This window comes from Eubalaena glacialis, chromosome 7 (genome assembly GCF_028564815.1).
Source record: "Eubalaena glacialis isolate mEubGla1 chromosome 7, mEubGla1.1.hap2.+ XY, whole genome shotgun sequence".
NCBI lineage: Eukaryota > Metazoa > Chordata > Mammalia > Artiodactyla > Balaenidae > Eubalaena > Eubalaena glacialis.
This window is the reverse complement of record NC_083722.1, coordinates 94,988,224-95,008,547: the sequence shown is the minus strand read 5'-3', so window position 1 is coordinate 95,008,547 and position 20,324 is coordinate 94,988,224. Positions and strand designations below refer to the sequence as shown.

At 39.4% G+C, this 20,324-nt stretch overlaps 1 protein-coding gene across 1 annotated transcript in view; it reads left to right on the top strand.

The window, feature by feature from the left end:
- The window catches only part of SHQ1 (SHQ1, H/ACA ribonucleoprotein assembly factor), an 87,369-nt gene that overhangs the window by 1,981 nt on the left and 65,064 nt on the right, over positions 1 to 20,324 (top strand). The window contains 5 exon segments of the mRNA XM_061195536.1: positions 2,033 to 2,097; positions 3,776 to 3,898; positions 4,901 to 5,061; positions 11,033 to 11,145; positions 17,571 to 17,698. Coding sequence (XP_061051519.1) covers positions 2,033 to 2,097; positions 3,776 to 3,898; positions 4,901 to 5,061; positions 11,033 to 11,145; positions 17,571 to 17,698 — 590 coding nt within the window.

The window sequence follows — 20,324 nt, the reverse complement described above, 5'->3', positions numbered from 1 at the left end:
TAAAATGGGACTACTATTGGTGATCTTACAGAGTTGATGTGAGGATTGAGATAATACATGCATGATCCTTATTACTGTGCCTGGTAATTATGTGTTCAATAAATGGTAGGTATTATTATTTATTAAGAGCATCTTACTGTTGCAGTTGTCTGCTGCCAAATAACCAGTCAAACCTAATGGTGTAAAACAACAATCATTTAACTCCCTCTCCTGGTTCTTGTGCCTTAGGAATTTGGTAAGGGCTTGGCTGAGCTGTTCTGGCTTGAGGTCTTTAATTTAGTTGTAATCACATGGTGGCTAGACCTGGGACAGGAAGGGCTGAAGCAACTGGGGACTGATAGGGTGGGTGGAGGAGGGAATCTCTTCTCGTGTGGTCTCAGGACCTCCCTGTGTGGTCTGTTTTCATGGTCTAGTTTGTGATTCCTTCAGGGAGTTGCACCACTTCCATGATACCTGAAGGTTTTAAGAGCAAATATTCCAGGGAGCAAGGCAGAATCCATGTCATCTTTTATAACCTAACCTCAGAAATCACAGTGTCACTTCTGCTATATTATATTGGTTAAAAGAGTTCCAGAAGCCCACTCACTTTTAAGGGGAGGGGACATAGATGGCACTGTTGGGAGGAGTGATGTGAGCTGGGCCATCTTTGGAAATACAGTTTGCTACAGTATATCAGAGATGGATAAAACCTCACCCCTCTCCTTGAGGAATTGAGAGTCTAGCGGGGAAGGCAGATCTGTGAGCAAATATGATTTCACCATCATGCGTTACGAATTTAACTCTGTAGTTACAAAGAGTTTAGGAAAAGGGAGATGATAATAATAGTTTACATTTTCTGAATGCTTGCCTACTGTACTAGCCACTAAGCTTTTTGCATTATCCTTTCTTCCTCACAGTAACCCTAGGATAGATTCTGTTATTTTTCCCTTTTTATAAATGACGAATATGAGCCTTGAAGTTAATGAACTTGTACCAAGAAAGTTACAGAGCTAGTAAATGGCACAACTTGGACTTAAGTCCACAAATGGACTTAATTCAGATTCTGAGAGTAAAGTTAGTGTTTGTATCCATGATAACAAACTAATGTATTCGTAACTGAATCTTTAGGCTGAGTTTAGAAGAGACTTTTGTTTGGAAAATGTGTTGTAGCTTCAGAAAACATTGGGATCAAAGGTAGGTAGGTTGGAAAGCCCCGGACCTTTTGGGGTCTGCCAAGTTTGATGATGATGATGATGGTGATGATGTTAGAATAGGTAGCATGGAGGAGGGGAATGTGGGAGGAAAGGAGGTTCATATTTTAAGTTTGGAGTGGAATGGAGCTGGCCTCATATGTAGTACTGGTGAGTTTAAATTATCTAGTCAGTATCAAGGCAGCCATAGAAGCTTTTTTAATAGAAAAGTGACAATCAAATTTCTGTTTTAGAAGAATTCTTTTGGGGCCTCAGTGGAAGACTGACTGACCCAGGGTGAAACTGCAAACAGGGAAATCAGTTCATGTCGTTTAGTAGGAAAGAGGAGGAAATCCCCATATAGTATTAATGAGATATGAGAAAAACACTTTTGCTTTCTGCCTTTTTTTTTTTAATTACTACTTAAAAGTAGTAATTTGCCCAATATAAACAGTTGGTTTTGTTGGTTCTTTATTCTTTCTCATTTCTTGATTCTTTTTTTTTTGGAAGCTAATTAGTATACTTTTATTGAACCCATGCTGTATCAGGCACCAGATATATAAATAACTCTCACTCAGAAGGGAAAAAACTATAACAGTAATGATAGCTAATATTTATTGTGGCTTTTCTTTTTAAGGGTTTTATCAGTGACGAGCGCCTATTCAAACAGAAAGATGAGTCATCTCAGATTTCTTTCTTCTTAGCTAGAGAAGAAATATAAGTTATTTAGTTTATAAAATTTAAATGCTAGGATTATCCTTTTAAAATTGTTGATTTCGGTGGTTGATGTTTACTGTCACGGATGGTCCCTTATGATGCTTTGTAACTTAAGGACTTCATGAGACCTTTTATTAAATCTGCAGATTAACCCTTCCTGGAAGAATTGTAGAAAATGGAAGCGAGCAGGGATCCTATGCTGCAGATAAAGGTATTGCCTTTGGAACTTTTGTTAGGTTTTTTTCTTTGGATTCTTCCTGTTGGAGTAGTTAAATAATAATCTCATGTACTATGGGGACCTTTAGGTGTATGGCAAGTGCAATCTGCCCCTGTCACTTTTTATTGTTTCTTAATGTCCAATGCCTGTTATTCATGGCTTTTTAACAATTACAATTTCCTCAGTCCTTTAAAGTACTTCACAATGTTCTTTAAAGTAAAGTTCAATTAGTTATATACTCTGGCTTTGCTTTCTAGAAGTTTTATTTCCTACTTCTCCCTCCATTTAGTAAGTGTTTAGAAGTTAAAGTTAGATTGTGGGAGGTGACTGATTAGAAAAGATGTGGATGATTTTTGTAAGTTGTGAGTCGAATGTTTCTTGTACAGTTTTCTTTTTTTTCTCTTTAAAAATTTAAAGAATTTATTTTTTTATTGAAGTGTAATTGATTTACAATATTGTGTTAGTTTCAGGTGTACAGCAAAGTGATTCAGTATATATATATATATTCATATTTATATATATATATGTATTCATATATATATTCTTTTTTGTTGTGCAATTTTCAATCTTAAAATTTAATTACATGTAGGTGAGAGAGAAACTGTCCATAGGGGGCATTTAAGGGCTGATTGAATTTTCTACTCCTAATTGATAAGCCCTTCATTTCAACTCGTCTTGAAACCATTTATTTTCCTTCTGTAGAAATCACTGGATTTTCCTTTGTCACTGGATCTGGAGTAAGAATAAACTTGTGTACTGTTGTGTGATTTATTCAGTGACTATTTATTGACCTCAGTGAACTAGGGTAAGGGAGGAAAGATGGGATGAAAGAGTTAAATGACAAAGTTCTAACCCATAGCACAATATAACTAATGTGGTAATAAAGTATAATGAAACTGCCTTTCTAGGTAGTAAATCTGCTTTTAATTGCAGTAAGTTGCATACGGAAGCAAAGTTATTAAATCTTGAAAGTACATGGGGGTTTAAGAAGGTTGTATATGTGGAAATATTTGGGTTTAGTTGTAGCTTATACATTAGAATATGGGTTAAGTGCACTGAAAGAGGTAAACTGTTTTAAAATGTAAGAGTAGTGAATAATGTAATCCATTCATAGGCAAGCCTAGATGAAGCTGATAAACCCAGTCAAGGAAAGAAAAGGAGTACACAGATGGAATTTGGGTCTGCGTTAGACAGACTTTAGGGATATATCTCTTGAGATATCAAGAACTTTATCAAGCCGTCATTGCCTTATTTAAGATTTCGTGTATATTTGAAACTGCTGCTATTCTTCATTGGATTAAATATCCTGATTTTCCCCCCCAGTCCAGAAATAAATCTTATGAGTAGCTACGGCTAACCCTAAGCTATTGCCTTCTCAGGCCATTGAGTTTTTGACTTGAACCTTTAATATTATAAATAGGTAAAGGTGATATTGGGTAGGATTTAAGCATTCTGTGGCTTTAACAGATTAATTTCTCATAGAGGTGACAGCTGAATCAGTGGTTCTGAAAAACCTTGTTTGAGCCTTTTTCACTAACTATATAATAAGGGCGTAATTTTGGAACTCTATGTAATAGAATTACAGTTTACCAAGATACCTGTTTCTTAACTGTATTTGTGAAGTCTTTGAATTTTTAAATCTAGCTAAGCATAAAACAAATTTATCTTTAAGGAATTTTTACCATTCGATTGCCCAAAGAAACTCCTGGCCAGCATTTTGAAGGGCTGAACATGTTAACTGCTCTACTGGCACCAAGAAAATCCAGGACTGCAAAACCACTTGTGGAAGAAATAGGTATGTTTATTGCCTTTGGGAGGAAATACAGGTAAACGAATATTTGGAATGCTGTGTGTTTCTAGGGGAAAAGGGATATAGCAAACAGGAAATTGGAGAAAATACTTCAGGTGACAAGATAAGGAGGTCATGTGACACCATGTGAAAATAGTTCATTTGCTGACACATAATTTAAAGACATAAACAACTCTTTTGAACCTGTAGGTCAGTCATGTTTTGGGACGAATTGAAATAGCATCTCTGTGTTTGGCAAAATATTGGCCTCTTGAGCTAAAATCAGAAGCTTACAATTCAGTGTAGTAAATATAAAGTGAACACTGCCTAGGTCAAGAAATGGAACTTTTCCCACATCCTGGAATCCTACCCTGGTTATTTCACCCTCCTTACTCTCCAAGGTAACCACTACCCTCAGTGTTGCCTGCCTTTGCATTGTATATATAATTCATACAGTAGGCGTTGTTTGCTGTCTGGCTTCTTTCACATAACATTTTTGTGAGATTTATCCACATATAGCTGAGATCTGTTTTACTTTCATTGCATTTATTATTTATGCATCCTACTACTGATGGAACTTTGGGTTGGCTCCATTTTTTTTTTTTTTTTTCCGCTAATAAGAATAGTGAGACTAGGAGTGGGTGAAATAGGTAAAGGGGATTAAGACGTACAAACCTCCAGTGACATAATAAGCAAGCCACGGTGATGTAATATACAGTGTAAGGAATATGGTCAATAGTGGTGTAATAACTTTGTAAGGAGACAGATGGTGATCATTTCGTAATGTTTGCCAGTGTCAAATCATTATGTAGTACACCTGAAATGAACCTAGTATGGTACATTAACTGTATTTCAATTAAAGAAAAAAAAAGAATAGCGGGGCTATTCATATCCTTATACATGTCTTTTGGGGGTACATGGGCAGGCATTTTTTTCCTATACTTTTTCTTCCCCAAGTTGTACCTAGGAAATCCAATGCTTTAACAAATTAGTATTTCACACATTTAGGTGCTTCTGAGGTTTCTGAGGAAGGAGTAGAAGATGACGATGAAGAGTTTGATTGGGAAATTGAACAGTCCCCCTATGAAGAGGTACCAGAACGTACTTTGAATCCGGAGTGCCGCTATGGGTTTGGAAACTTACGCTCAGGAGTGTTTCAGCGGTTACAGGTATGTTTTTCTAAAAGACTTTGGTATATACCAAGGGTTTTACCATTTGTGTATTTTAATTTCAGTTCTGCTCATACCTGGAGGTTTTTTATGAAGATTGTAGGAGGTGACGTATTTAGAGCACAAACCACAGCTCCTTGTACGTAGTCGTTACACGGACGTTCACTCCCTTCCGTTGCACGGGCTGTGCTGCCAGGTCTCACTGCGCTTACACATGGAAGGCGTCCTGGTCTCTTTTTTTTTCCACTTCATTTGTTATTGTAGACATGAAGTTTCCAAAATACAGAACAGAACCCCTCTCTCATCATACTTCCTGAAAAGCTTTATGTTTTATACCTCTAAAAAATGAAAATCGTATACTTGTGGCTTGATGTCTCTTCTGTTTTATATGTAAATGAGACAGAATATTCCTGGTGAGAATGGGTTTGTGGCTTTTGTTGAAATTGTTTAGTTCTTGATATACAGTAGGCACTTTTGTTTATTTACTCTTGATGGAGGTTGAATGTAATCTCTTGTTAAAATCTGATCATTTGTCAGTTAGGCTAAAAAGGAATGACATTACTCTTTCTGTTCCTCAAACAATGTAGTAAATTCTACTTCATGAATGAAATGGAGATTCTGGATTATTTTCTATTTATGTTGTATTATAGAAAACAACATAATGGGGTCTTAATTTTTTTTAAATGAAAGAAACGGTGGCGAACAGTTTTTTATTTTAACTTCATCCCTGTCTGGGTAGAGGATGTTAAACCTGCTTAGCATGTGGTTTATTATAGTAAGACATATTTGAGTCTGCTAAGGAAAGTTAAAGGACCTATGTTTTAGTCCCACTTGTACCTCTGTTTAGATTTCGGATGCAGGCCAGTTATTTGACCACAAATAAGTTTCGTCTCCTCTTTGTAAAATAGGGATAAATTTGCTCACCTACTTTATAAGGCCATTTAGAAAATTTAAGGAGATGCTACATTGTGAAAACTCTTTGACAAAAAGAATAGGATGCTAGAAAGACCTCTGCCCTTGAGAAATATAAAATGCTCTCAAGACTCCTTAAAGGGAACAAAATTGGGAGTTACTTAAGAGCAAATATTGCTGATGAGATACTTCGTTCAGAACCTTATGTTTTTCTGCTGAGTTACGGTTTCTCTGTATTCTCTCTCCCTAATCACATTCCCAGGTCATCTCTGAGGTAGTAAGAGTAGAGTCAGTTTTTTCTACAGCAGAAACTACAGCAAATGGATCTTAATTGTTTGGCCGAGAGTAGTTTGTGGTCAGTCTATTTTGGGATTACCCGTCTAAAGCTATAAAGGAATGAGAGAGAGGAAAAAAAATATATATATATACATATATATATATATATATATGTATATATATATATTCTTTTTCAGATTCTTTTCCCTTATAGGTTATTACAAAATATTGAGTATAGTTCCCTGTGCTATAGAGTAGGTCCTTGTTGGTTATCTATTATATATAGTAGTGTGTATATGTTAATCCCAAACTCCTAGTTTATTCCCCCACCCAAGACCTTTTTCTGCTAGTAAACCAGCCAGAGGAAACTGAGACCATTATTGCATAAATAAGAGCTTTGAGAACATCTGTTTTAAAATGATGTGTTTAAGAAACCACTGTTTTCTCAAATAGTGAGAAAATGTTTTCTCACAAGTTTATAGTTTCTCTGGTGCTGCCTTTGGATGAGAAAATATCCGTAAAGTTTTGCTGACTACTCATATTTTACTAGTATTTTTAGTCTCTTTCCACCACCACCCCTTTAAATGAAATATAGCTTCATTTTTCTCTGATGATAAATGTGATACATATTCATTATGAAAGTACAATATAACAAAGAAAGTAAAACATCATCCATATTTCCAATACCCAGGTATCTTCTCTGAATTGAATAATTTAACCCTTTATTGGGGGAGAGGGTATAGTCCTTCATATTTTTTTTCCCACCAGCCATTTACACAGGGTTGGCTTGTGAGTGTCTGTATTTTATACTGATACTGAGACGGAAATAAAAATATGTGTGCTGAAACAAATTCTCTGTCACCCCCCTCCCCATACAGCCACGTGTGCGTGCGTGCTCTCTCTCTCTCTCTCTCTCCCTCTTTCTCTCTCTCTCTCTCTCTCTCTGTCTCTTTTCTGAAGTTGCTGCCAGTCACAGGGCGCCTTTGGAAAGCTGCCCTGGCCACTCCAAGTCAGGGCTTCACAGCAGGCTCCTGGTGACAGTGGCTGCCAGCAGCAACAATCCTAGAGTCTCCGGTCTTTAAATAGCTCTCCTAGCAGTGACCTTAGCAATGCTTTCAAAACAGAAAGAGAATCACTTTCACCCTGCTGTAGTGTGTCATTTCTCATCCTCTTTTCTTCCTTCCCTTTGGTTGACTGATTTCACTACCCCAAGCTAACTTCACTTTTTAGTTTGTTCCAGTTTCTCTTGAGGGTCCAGTGGGCACAGGGCCGCTGCGGATGATCGTGCGAAGGACAGGCCTGGGCGGGGCTTGCACTGCTGTGGACGTTCATGTTCTGCGGGGCACGAGCTGCACAGCCGTGTGGACGCCCTGAGTCTGGAGGCTGGGGGGGGAGGGGGAGAATTCTCTTCTGGCTGTTGAATTCTCACTCCCATGGGAGCAGGGGCCTTGTCTGTATGTTTATTTCCAGGTCTCCAGCACCCAGAGCAGCATCTAGCCCAGAGCAGACCCTCACACGCTGTTTGCTGAATGAGCAATTTGAAACTGAACACCAGGCACGGTGCTGGGGGTACAGTAAGCAAGAAGATAGACCAGATCTCTGCCCTCATGGAAGATTCTAGTGGAGAGACAGATAGTAATTGTATAAAGTGCAAATCAACAAGATAATTTCAGATACAAGTGAAGGAGAAGGGGGTGATGTGAGAGCCGGGGCGGGGTGGTGCCGTTTTGGCCAGGAGGCCCCGAGAAGGCCTCTTGGAGGAGGTGACATTTGCACTGAGTCCTGAATGACGAGAAGGGTGCTGTAAACGCAGAGACTCAGTGTTCCAGAAATGGCAAGAAGTCTGGTGTGTGGCTCCTGTGTATTTGAGCCAGAAGGGGAAGGTAGGAGATGAGGTTGAAGTACAAGACAACAGCTAGATTCTGCAGAGCCTTGAGCCATGGTAAGAGTCTGGGTTTATTCTTGGTGCAGTTAGGGTTTTGAAATGCCTGGGGTTACTTCAGTCCAGTTATCCTCTGAAATGTGAGCCTGAAAGATTATACCCCGTTGTTGACCTTGTATCTGGTCCAGGTGAAATAATGAAGCAGGACATTATAATCCTCCCCGGCTCCCCGATTTTTTTTTTTTTTTTCTTACTACTTGCAAGTGAGGAAGCTGAAGAGGAGGGAGGGTATGTGCTCTCAATAGGAAGTCAGCCCGTGAGCCACCGGAAGAGCAGTGGAGCAGGGAGTCAGAGAGAAAGAAACTGACATTCTTGAATGGTCACACCCCGTACTTACGCCTTGCTCATATTACTTCATTTAACCCTTCTAACAGCCTATGGGAGACAGAATGCTATCCCCCACCCCCACCCCTGATGTCCATGTACTGACCCCCATGTACTAATTACATGGCGAAAGGGACTGTGCACGTGTGATGAGGCTGAGGATCTTGCGATGGGACGATTATCCTGGATTATCCAGGTGGGCCCTATCTAAGCACAGGGTCTTTACAAGAGGGAGGTAAGAGAGTCAAAGTGAAAACAGAGAAGCAAGCGCATGATGACGGAAGCCGAGGGAGAAGGAGCCTTGTGATGAGGGGCTCCCAGGCCAGGAGTGAGGACAGCCAGCCTCTAAGGTGGAAAGGGCAGAAAAACACACGGTCCCGCGGAACGTCCGAAAAGGCACCAGCCCTGCCTTCGCCTTCATTTTAGCCCAGTGAGACTGACCTTGGACTTGTGACCTCTAGACCTGTACGTTTGTGTTGTGTTAAGCCACATTTGTGGCAGTTTGTTACAGCAGCAAGAGGAAAGTAGTCCCAGCCTTGTGACGGAGGCGTGTCTAGTTTGTTCACAGTGAGGATGCTGAGACTCAGAGAGGCTGCACAATTAGACTGGACCTGGCTTTTAAATTCAGTTTGTCTAACTCCAGAGTCACAGTTCTCCTGCCTCATCAGGCTGTTTTCAGAAACGTGTGTGTGTTGTGGAGGGCAGGAGGCAGGGAGCTCCTTGGGGCTCGAAGGAGGAAGCAAACCCGGGGACTGGAGGCTGCTGGGGAGAGGGACGTGGGGTCCCCGGGCAGGAAGCGGCTCCGAGTGCTCGTCCCGCGGAGGGGAGTCCTGCGGACGCAGCAGCGTCCTCGGCCCCCGCGAGGCCCGCATCACCCCCCTCCTGGCTCTGTGGCTGAGGGGCCGATGCCGGGCAGGTGAGGAGGCAGAGAAGCGAGGAAGCATCCAGGTGGTCCTGCTCAGGGGAGAGATGCTTCTGATGGGTGAAACCAGAGCTCTGAGAGCGTCTTCCCATGGAAGCCTTGCTGCACGCTTGTACACTTTGTGTTGTGAGTGCTCTATTTACAGTTTATTTTGCATTGAATAAACTTGCGGGCTGCCCTGAGAATCTCTGTTATTTATCATAGTATGTCTATAGGAAAATACATTCTGAGTCTTCCAAAAGTAAATTGTAAAAGCACTTTTGGAATGCAAACTTTTCTAAGTTTGGGGACAGCCAGTGATCTGATTTTTGCCCAGAATGTTTGTACTTGAAAGTATTAAGATGTTCTGGATGTGACTTCCAAAAAGTTCCCTGGGCCCCTTCGTTGTACTAGAATGTGCTTATATTAAATGTTGTTGATGTTACTTGAGCTCAGTGGATTGTGATAGGGGTGAGAGATTTTTTTTTTAAGTGCAGAAATTATGATTGTGTGCGGAGTTCTGTATCCTAGTCTTTCCCTGGCCGATTCTGTGTAGCTGGTTTCATTGTAGTGATTTTGCTGTGCTATAGCTGTCAACTTTAAGCCTGGGTATTAGGCACTAACCTACCATTCAATTTACAAGTCTGTTCTAATGGTTTGCCTTCACAACTGTCTACCAAGTTATTTCCCTTGACTTCTTTTCAGCTAATAGTCTTCAAGCTGCTTCCGGTTTGCCTACTTATCCCTTGCGGTTGGTAGTAGGAATGGGCAGACTGAAGAAAGAAAAAAAGATAGAACTTTAGGAGTATTTTGCATTGTACAAAGTTTCTTTCCTCCATAATTCTGATCAAAAGAAAAAAGACCATGTGGTATTGTAGGTGGTTTTACTAATACACCTGTTTTCTGTAGGGTTGGGCTTAGGAAACAAGCCATATAGCAGTATGTATTCATCCAGGTGAAGATGATTACAGTAAGGTTGACTATTACTTGGGGTTGGATTTGTAAATTTTCAAATGGAAAGTCATATCTATCAAAATTGCCCTTAACAGTTCTCGTTAGGGGTGAGAAGGGACAAGGAAATAAGGACAGAGCCCAGAGTTGGCTTGGCCTTGGGGGGGTCGACTGGATAGCCTGCATTTCTGTTCGAGGCGAGTATTTACAGGGCCACGGAAGTTACCAAGTTTTGGTTTGCTGATGTGGCACCCCTGGCAGCAGCAGCTCTGTCTTGGGTCTAGAAATTTATTTCAACTTAACTTTCATAACTTTCAAATCTCTGGGAGTAAATGGGAGAATGAATGCAGAATTAAGTGTTCCTGTTTGCTTGCAGAGGATTATTCTGTTTTTCATGTTAAACTTTTATAGCCTTAATCTATGTTAATCAGTTTGTTTGTCATAAGGATTAAATGAAATAATTGATGTGAAAGCTTCTAACAGGGCCTGGCAAGTAGTAGGTGTCTAACAAACATTTGCTGGATTTGAATCTAAATGTCACAGGTGGTATCACGGCTTACCGATCAATTAGATTCTTCCTGTGTTTGGGCATTTTGTACAAAATGAGATTTTTCACGGCTAAAATAGGAGATAGCAATTACTCTTTCTTTTCTGGGTGTTCTTAGGATGAATTGAGTGATGTTATCGATCTTAAGGATCCAGATTTCACCCCTGCAGCCGAACGAAGGCAGAAGCGCCTGGCTGCTGAGCTGGCCAAGTTTGATCCAGATCATTATCTGTGAGTATTGAGGGTTTTGTTTTTTTTTTTTTGAGGATTGAATAATTTACTTGACGTTGAGTATTTAAAAATTTTTTGAGTATCTTTTTAACTGTTAGGTATGTGCTTTTTTGGACTCTAGAATTTAGTGATGGCTCACAACCTTAGTTGACATTTGAATTAACCTACAACTGTTATACCTCTGTGATCTTTGTAAGATACTGTTTTTCATTACCTCATTCCAGCACCAGAGAAGTCTTTTAATGTACTTTGAGTTTTTTCCTCGCCAAACTTAAAAATAGAACATTGCATTCATGAGAATATGTACCATTCTTTTCAGAAGACTCTTTGTTGTGATTAATGGTATATATAATTGAAAACATGTTTCAATTTCTTTTAAGAATTTGAATCTACATGTCCCACGTTTCTTGGCTGATCCAGGGTTTTCCCAACACTTTCATCCATTGGCACCTGTAATCGAGGATCTGTTTCAAATTAACAAATAACTGTTCATTGGGGTAGGGTATAAATAAAGTCCATTTTTAAGTTTTGCTGTACTTCCCACCTGCATTAATTGTGTCTTGAGCCGTCATGTGTCTCTATCAGGCTTATATTTGTCTAAGGAACGAATCTAATTAATGGGTAGGTAAATAATCACTTGCCTCGGAAAGATTGTGATGTCTCTCATTGGCCACGATAGCAGCACTTCTTTCAAGGAAGTGGTTGTCCCCGGGCCTCTGTGGGTACTCGGTGGCTTTCCTAGGATGGGAGTTGTGTTTTGACGTAGACCTCAATTATTATTCTTCCCAAGCTCTGGGCCCACGATTTTTGAACTGTTATATATGCAGCTATCATCATCGTATTCCCTTATACTTGTATAGTGCTCTCAGCTTGTCAAGTGCTCTCATGTGATTATTTAATTCAGTTTTCACAACAGCTGAGGAAAGGAGGTTAAGGGACTCATCCAAGGTCACACCACTACTAAGTGGCTCGGCCAGGACTTGAAGAGCCTTTCCCTTTGTCATTTTGTATTTCCTTTTCATGTACACTATTTCAGTTTAACTGCTGCTGCTCTTGTGATTAACATTCTGTCTCCTGTAACACAGTGGGAGACTAATTGGAATGGCAGAAATATATCCTGTGATGTGCACATGGGCTGAGTGATGTGTAGTGATGAATGGGGGAACTCTTCGACATCCCGAGGGAAGCTTAGTAAGAGCAGGGTGGGTTATATTTTGGAGGACATCTGGGAGATTCAACTCCATTTACATTGCCATTTCTAATTACCTTTATCTCTCCAATTGTGATTTTAAAGGTCCACTGAAGAATAATTTGAAGAAACGCATTTAAAATCATGCTGAATATTTAAAGCAGAAAAATTTCATTGTCAGCAAATTTCCCGGGCAAGCATGAAAACAGATTGAGCTTTACAAGACAGAAATTTCGAGCGGGAGGGAGCTTAATTAGCAGAACTGCCTATCTCTTCTCTTCTGAAACTCGAAGTATAGCGATATGGCCTGAGAGAATTAAGAAATTGGAATTTATACTTAGCAGTGGGATATTAGAAGCAGCCCTTATTTTTCTCCATCTTCTGGTTCTTTATCCAGAAAACCACATTTTCTTTAATAGTATGCATGAAATGTTCTTCGCATTTCTCCAGGAAGAATTTTTTTTACACGAGTGGCTTAAATTTAGTTACGGGCAAGTTGGAGAGTGGGTGTCAGGAGGTAAAGGTTCTTTGTGACTTTTCTGGTAGGAATAAGACTTTGGCTAATTGTCACTTTTGCGTTACTCATTATTTATATTAGCTGACTGACCACCCAAATGTATTATATTAAATGAAGTGCAAGCAAAATTCTTTTAAATTTTCAATTAAATTTTTTTAGCTCAGTGCTTTTTTTGTTGTTCTTAATGGTTAGTACAGTGGAAGAAAAAGTTTATTTTAAATTCTTATCTACCATGCAGACAATACATTGCATGTATTGTATTAAACACTTATATCAATATACGTAAATGGGTAATGCATAATACATATATATGCCTGTGTAATACATAATATATATTACATTAGCATAATATATGACATTTTCAAGTTGTTTGACTTGTCCTCACAAGTCATGATGTCTCTTCATGTTGTCGGATTTTTTAGGAGCTTAAGGAAAACTAATTTTAATTTCATCCTAAAGCAGAAAGGTAAATTGACTATATACAAAAATTTACACATTTCAAAGGCACATATAAATGACTTCAGATTATTATTGTTTTTAAAATCCTCTGTTGTAAAGTCTGGGTACCAGTGTGTGATTTTTTTTTGCCCCCTGTGTTTTGCAGCCCAGCAGAATGCTGGGCATATAGATGATCCATAAACAATTATTTTTTTTTACTATCCATTTCTTGCCATTTATGATTCCTTTTGCGTATTATTTTTACAGTAAAATATGTTGAAGGCATCTTGAAACATTCCTTCATAGTCCTTTCCCTTTTGCTTATTATAGCTAAGTTTTCATATTTCTCTTGCTGAGAGTGGTGTTTTTCTTTCCTTCCCAGGCAAAGTGTTTTTTAATTGTTGGCATATTTTTTACTTCAACCAGTTCATAAAATCTCATTTATTTCCTTCTTTGGGAGAAAGTAAAAGAATTTAGTCAACATTCAAAGTATCTATGAGATAAGAAAAGGGACAAAAATGATCGTATAGCATTTGGGGTGCCTTTTTTTTGGAACAAGAGAAGGCCCTCTTTATTTATTTGTTTGTTTATTTTTTATTGAGGTATAGTTGATTTACAATATTATATTTGTTTCAGGTGTACAACATAGTGATTCAAAATTGTTACGGATTATACTCCATTTAAAGTTATTAAAAAATATCGGTTATATTCCCTGTGCTGTACAGTATATCTTTGTAGCCTGTTTATTTTATACATAGTAGTTTGTACCTCCTAATCCGGGGTGTTAAGTAAAATTGTAATGTACAGTGCTGTACATTTGTTAAAGAAGATGATAGACTGATCAGGGTTCTGGATTTACTGAGGAAATCTCAAAATGACAAGTAGTAATTAGAAGGCTGAGAAGAGGATCATCTGCTTTCAAGGTGGCTCTTTATTCAAAACAGTAACCTTAGGAAAAAGCACTGGGATAAACACGTCACTTATTCATCCTTTCACGTATGCACTTTTTTGTTCAACAAATATTTGTTTGAATGACTTCCGTGCCAGGCGGTGTTGCAGACAGCAAGGAGAGTGTGGTGAATACAAGGTAGCTGCCCTCATGCGGCTTACACTCTAGTGGGGAAGTGGATAGTATTTGGACTGTGATAAGTGCTATGAAGAAAAGCCAGGTTAAGGGTTTAGAGAGCGACTGGGCATCTCACTGACTCCTTTGTTTCAACATATTCAAAATCGAACTCATCATGTTACCTGTAAAGTCTTCCTGAATTTTCTGCTTGGTGGAATGCCCCTTTTTTCATCCCAGTCACCCAGGTTAGATACCTGGGGTTCATCTTTGACTTCATTCTTATCCCACCCTTTCAATCAATCCTGAAATTGTACCGTTTATCTCCTTGCTCTGTCCTTCACTCCATCTCTTCCTGGCCCTCGTCTGTGTCTGACTTGTTGCCGCTGTCCCCTAACGCCCAGCTGGCATCTCTCATTCCAGCCTGCCCTTCTGCAGATCCATCAACCATAAGCCTACCAGAATGATGTCTTAGGTACTGAGAGTGAAAATCTGCTTAAACCCTTACTGGGTTCTCCTTTGCCTACAGCATAAGCTCCTAACTCCTTAGCATGTATAGAAAGTTCTCTGTGATCTGGACGCCACCTGCCTCTGTAGCATCTCTTTTGCCACCCCCTGCCCACGTTTCATACTATGGCGGTGACGAATGTTTTCATCTCCCCGCCTGTACTACACCGCTTCTCACACACTTTTTACTCCTGGTTTCCCTTTGCTGGCTATTTCCCCACCCCATCCTGCTTTCCCTGAAAAACTTTGACTTACCCTTTAAGACTGGGCTCAGTTGTCACCCCCGGCACCCTCCCTTCCAAGTTGGCATAGGAGCTGCTCGTGTGTTATAGCTCATCTTGTTTTTACTGCATGGTTTTGTAACATTCTGGGTTTGTGTCTGTGGTTCCCGTTAAATTGTGGTGCCCTGAAGGGCAGGGGGTGAGTCTTACTGATCTTCGTCTGCCCGACCCCGCATATAGAGGGCCCTCAGTGAATGCTCGTTGAATTAATGGCATTTAAAAAGTTGAAAATAATTTATTCGGGAAAGTAGAACATCAGTTGACCTCAGATCTTGGGCATCATAAAGAATAAACCATCCCAATTTAGATGAGGGATTGTATTAGTGAGATTTTACTCAAAACACTTTGAAATTTTTTTGTGGGGCAGGGCATGAAGGTGGCAGAGATACTGTTCTACAGAAGCAATTTTCCCCATTATTTTTCTCCTGGGGAGAAAACAGCGTCTTTTCAGATGGGCTCTTCTTCTTCTACCGTTGACTTAAATGTCCTTGGTACTCCAGCTTTCGACACGCTTTCCTCTCACTGTGCCACTTCTTTCTCCCTGGGCGTTCTGTCCTCTTCTTTGGCCTCAGTAACTGTCTGAATGCTCAGGACTCCTAGGTGTCTCTCTTGAGCATCAGATTTGCATATCTGACTGTCTGTTGGACAGGTCTCTGTTTGTATGTCCTGCAAGGACACCTCAAGCAGCCCATCCCAAAGCAGAAGCCATTCCCTCTCCAGTCGTGTCTGCTAACATCCCATGTTAGCAAAGGGCACTGCAGTCCATCGAATTGTCGAGGCCAGAGTCCTGGGCAGCAGCCTGATCCTGACAGGAAGTGATATTGAGAATTACTATTTCAAGATAATTGCTGTTCAGTTTTGTCCAATATGTGCCTTATGTCCTCAGTCATAAAAATGGAATGTTTGTATTGGTTAATAGCTTGGGTTTCAGACTGAGACTTCAGTGGATCCAAATTGTGACCACACTTCTTACTGGTTCTTTGACCTTAACCATGATATACAATTTTTCCGACCCTCAGTTTCCACTCATGTAAAAGGGGAGTATTAATAGCACCCCTTGCCTATGGGGGGGGTGTGAATATTCCAGGAAATAATTGATGAAGAGCACTTGGTGCAGTGCTTGGCACATCCAAAGAACTCAGTAAGTTATCTGTGATCTTTCTAATTTTAAAAATATTTCAGAGACTCCCCTGGTGGCACAGTGGTTAAGAATCCACCTGCCAATGCAGGGGACACGGGTTTGAGCCCTGGTCCGGGAAGATCCCACATGCCGCGGAGCAACTAAGCCCGTGCACCACAACTTCTGAGCCTGCGCTCTAGAGCCCGTGAGCCACAGCTACTGAGCCCGCATGCCGCAACTACTGAAGCCCGCGTGCCTAGAGCCCATGCTCTGCAACAAGAGAAGCCACTGCAATGAGAAGCCCACGTACCGCAACAGAGTAGCCCCTGCTCGCCACAACTAGAGAAAGCCTGTGCGCAGCAATGAAGACCCAACGCAGCCAAAAATAAATAAATTTTTTAAAATGTCAGTATCTCAGTTGAAAGAAAAAATATTTAAGGTCACAAAGCTGTGAGCTAGGAAATCCAGTTTACCAAAACAGCCAGTGTCTTGAGGTTCTAATTACCTGAAATATAAATGAATTTTCCACCATGAGTTATACTTTTTGTCATTCTTTTCCCAAGAATACCAGTTTCCAACTTTGAGTGCAAGACCATATAGTTTCTGAATAACTGTCCTCCAAGAGTATATTTTGAATGTAGCAGTTATTTTTCTAGTTAAAACTGAGAAAGTGAAGTGCGGGAAAATTAATTTTCTGTTCTCTACAAAGGTTGCTTTTATCTTTTGCAATAGTTTTAAATTAAGGAACTATTAAGATTAGCATAGCTAAATAAAATAGATTGCATCATGGAAGGAAACATGAGTGCACATGCTAAAAAATAAGGGGGGTGTGTGTGTGTGTGTGTGTGTGACATCTGTGGATATGTAGTATCCAAATCTTCTCATGTGTTTATTTATTTTTTGTTGGTGGAGTTAAAAGATGCTTTCCTTTAACTATAACCTTACAAAAATCTGTGATATTTGCAAACCTCGCACAAGCCCTAGGCTTCAGTCCATTGTGTGTTCAGATTGACTTCATCCCACGTGGCTGTGGTACAGGGCATGGGACTTAAGAAGGGGACTGGTCTTCTCTGTACTTTCTGTCTGAAGAGATCACAGATGTCAAATATCCCTTTAGTCCAGTGCTTACTTTTTATTTATGACCATTAGTAACCACAACGAAAGTAATAGCAGTGCTCAGTCTTTCCTTGAAATGTACTTTTAGTCTATATTTCTAGTGCAGATGTGATGAGTTAAGATAAAATTTTAAAAAGTGAAAACCAGCCTAATTCTGTGTAACAAGCCCCTTCATTTTTTTTTTTTTTTTCCAGAGCTGACTTTTTTGAAGATGAGGCAGTTAAACAGGTTTTGGAGTATAATCCTTGGTGGATTGATCTGTATTCAAAAATGATGGCTTCTTTGGGAAAGAGTCAGGAACAAGAAAATCTTGCTGCGTTAGGTAAGAAACTCAAAATTAGGTCATTTGTTTACTGCCTTTCCTAAGCACACAATTATAATTGCCTCATAGAGTGAAGGTATTATTTTGATTTGCTAATTTTGGAAATGGATCTTCATCCCAGACTGGGAAATGCCACTCAATAATTACACTTATTTGTCTTGGAAAATTCTTTTGGAATATGTTTTACTTTTGAATCATTGGGGTCTTTTAAAATTTTTTTTAATTTTTTATATTTTTATCAAATTTAGGGACACTAACACACAGGATATTTGTAGTTGTTGAATAATCTGCTTGAGAGATCTGACTATTCCTCTGTGACAAGGGCATTAGAGTATTAGAAATGGTGAGAAGAGACCCAGTTTTCAATCCCTTTGTCTGTTGAATGAATTTGATAAGTTCTTCCTAGTTTTTTCACATGTGGTTTCATGTGGAAGCAGAACTAATTATCTTCCTTTCTGTACCTTACAGAGAGCAGGTGAGCCAGTTTTTACCAGTGAAGGCTGAGCTGGGGAGTTTTATGAGCCACAAGAGACTGCTGTGCCATATTTAATATTAAGCCAAATGTTATACACAGAGTCATTTCTTAGATGGGCATTTTATTAACACCTTCTCTAAGTGGGAGGTTGGTGTGTTAAGTCTGTAAATTAGAATTAAAACAATTTCAAATAGGTCAAGAATAATAGGTCAGTGTTTTCTGTTACACTGATTTAGCTTTTAATTATATATTAAAAATACTACACCTAGACTTGTGGTGTGGTGGTGTATAGAAATGCTGAATTTGTATATACAAATCAGTATTTGTATATACAAATCACTTTGTAGTATATACAAATGCTGAATTTTAACGCTGTATACTTGAAAATTATATAATAAAAAGTATATGTATTAAAATTTTAAAAGTCTATTCTATGCAGTATTTGAGAATGAACAATTTTACTACCGCCCCCCCAAAATTTAGTGTTGAAAGGAAAGGAATACACACACACACAAACACACATGCAAATACGTCAAATGGAATATAGAATTTCCCCACTCCAAATTCCTCTTCTTGAAAGTAGTCACTGTAAACAATTTGGGGTATTTTTAATGCATATCCTGACATCTAAATATTTGCTTTAAGAAGTGTATACACATAGATTCATATACACTCTCTTCTCACTGCTTTCTCCAGTTTGTCGTGTATGTTGTACATCTTCCATCAGCACTTACAGTCCTACCTGAGGCTTTTAATGCCCGCCTAGTGTTCTGTTATATACTTGTGTCATGATTAGTGGCCATGGGGTCTGTTTACCAGTGGTGGGCATTCGGGTTGTTTACAGGGTTCTGCAGTGGTCTTCCTTGACCACTCATTCTGAAGTAGCTGTTGCAGCACAATATTTTGATCCTCTGCATAGCAGTGCAATGGCCTGCTATTTGCTCTATTTCTAGAGCCTAGAAAGAACCTGTTATGTAATAGGTACTCAATAAATATTTGTAGAATAAATAAATACTGCAGTAAATATTTTTGTAGTTAGGTTTCATTAGAGTTTAGGTGATCTCTACCAGGTTGAAAAATTGCCACTGTAATTTTTTGGAATGGACTCTATATTGCACAACGGAAACTCATTTATAAATAATGACTCTTGTTTACATTGTTTTCAACAAATCCTTGGTTTTATATCTGATTTGAGTTTAAGAATCTTTCAGAGACCTCCCATATCATGTAGGCAAATTTTCAGGTACGAGATTGTTAATACAATTTAGATAGTTAACTGTATATGCCATGTGGATCTGCTCAGAAAGTTTGCTCAAACTTAAATCATCAGTGCTCTCTAGTGAATCATTTTTCCCCAGTTTGGGTTCAGTATTTTACTGAAGTGGTCTGGGGAGGAATTGGTGGTTGTGTAGTTAAGTTTTCTGTCCACAAGGGTGCGCTAGTTGCCCTAAAAATCAAGAGATGGGCATTACCTTTGATTTAACTTTTAACTTGCTCTGCTTTGATCAGTTGCAGCTTGTTCTAGGTCCTGTTTTCTGTGTCAGCCGTGCTTTGAGTTAGTTCTCTATGTGTAATTTTAACAGAAGGTTAAGCCAGTCGGTGCCTTTAACCATTGGCCTTCCTGACCCTTTATCTGACCTGTGGCATATATCCAGACTGGTGCTTCAGGCACACTCATATTCTGCTAGCTATTACGGTGATTCAGTCTAAGAATCACCTTTAAAAACAGCAAGGGCATGTGATAAAGGTAGAACAACTTGAATTCTGTGTTGTACAGAAAGTACCTCTTGTAAATGTGCCAAGTATCAGGTTATGCATAGAAGGTAAATATGGGTTTCTGGGTTTAATGCCTTGCTCCTCCACAGGCTGGCTGTGTGACTTTGCAACTTCTCTGGGTTGCTGTGGAAATCCTGTACCTACCTCGTAGAGTTGTCATGAGGATTGAACTAGACAATGTCTTAAAATCCTTAGCATACTGTAAGTGTTGGAAATTGTCATCATAGAGTAAATCAGTGGCAGGAGAGCCAGGAATTGACTGGCTTCCTTTTGAAATCATAATTTTTATACATTTACACAGCTTTAAGGGGAACTTCTTTAACATGATTCCTCTTTCAGTTTCTTTTTCTTGTTCAAATATTTGAGACACCCAGA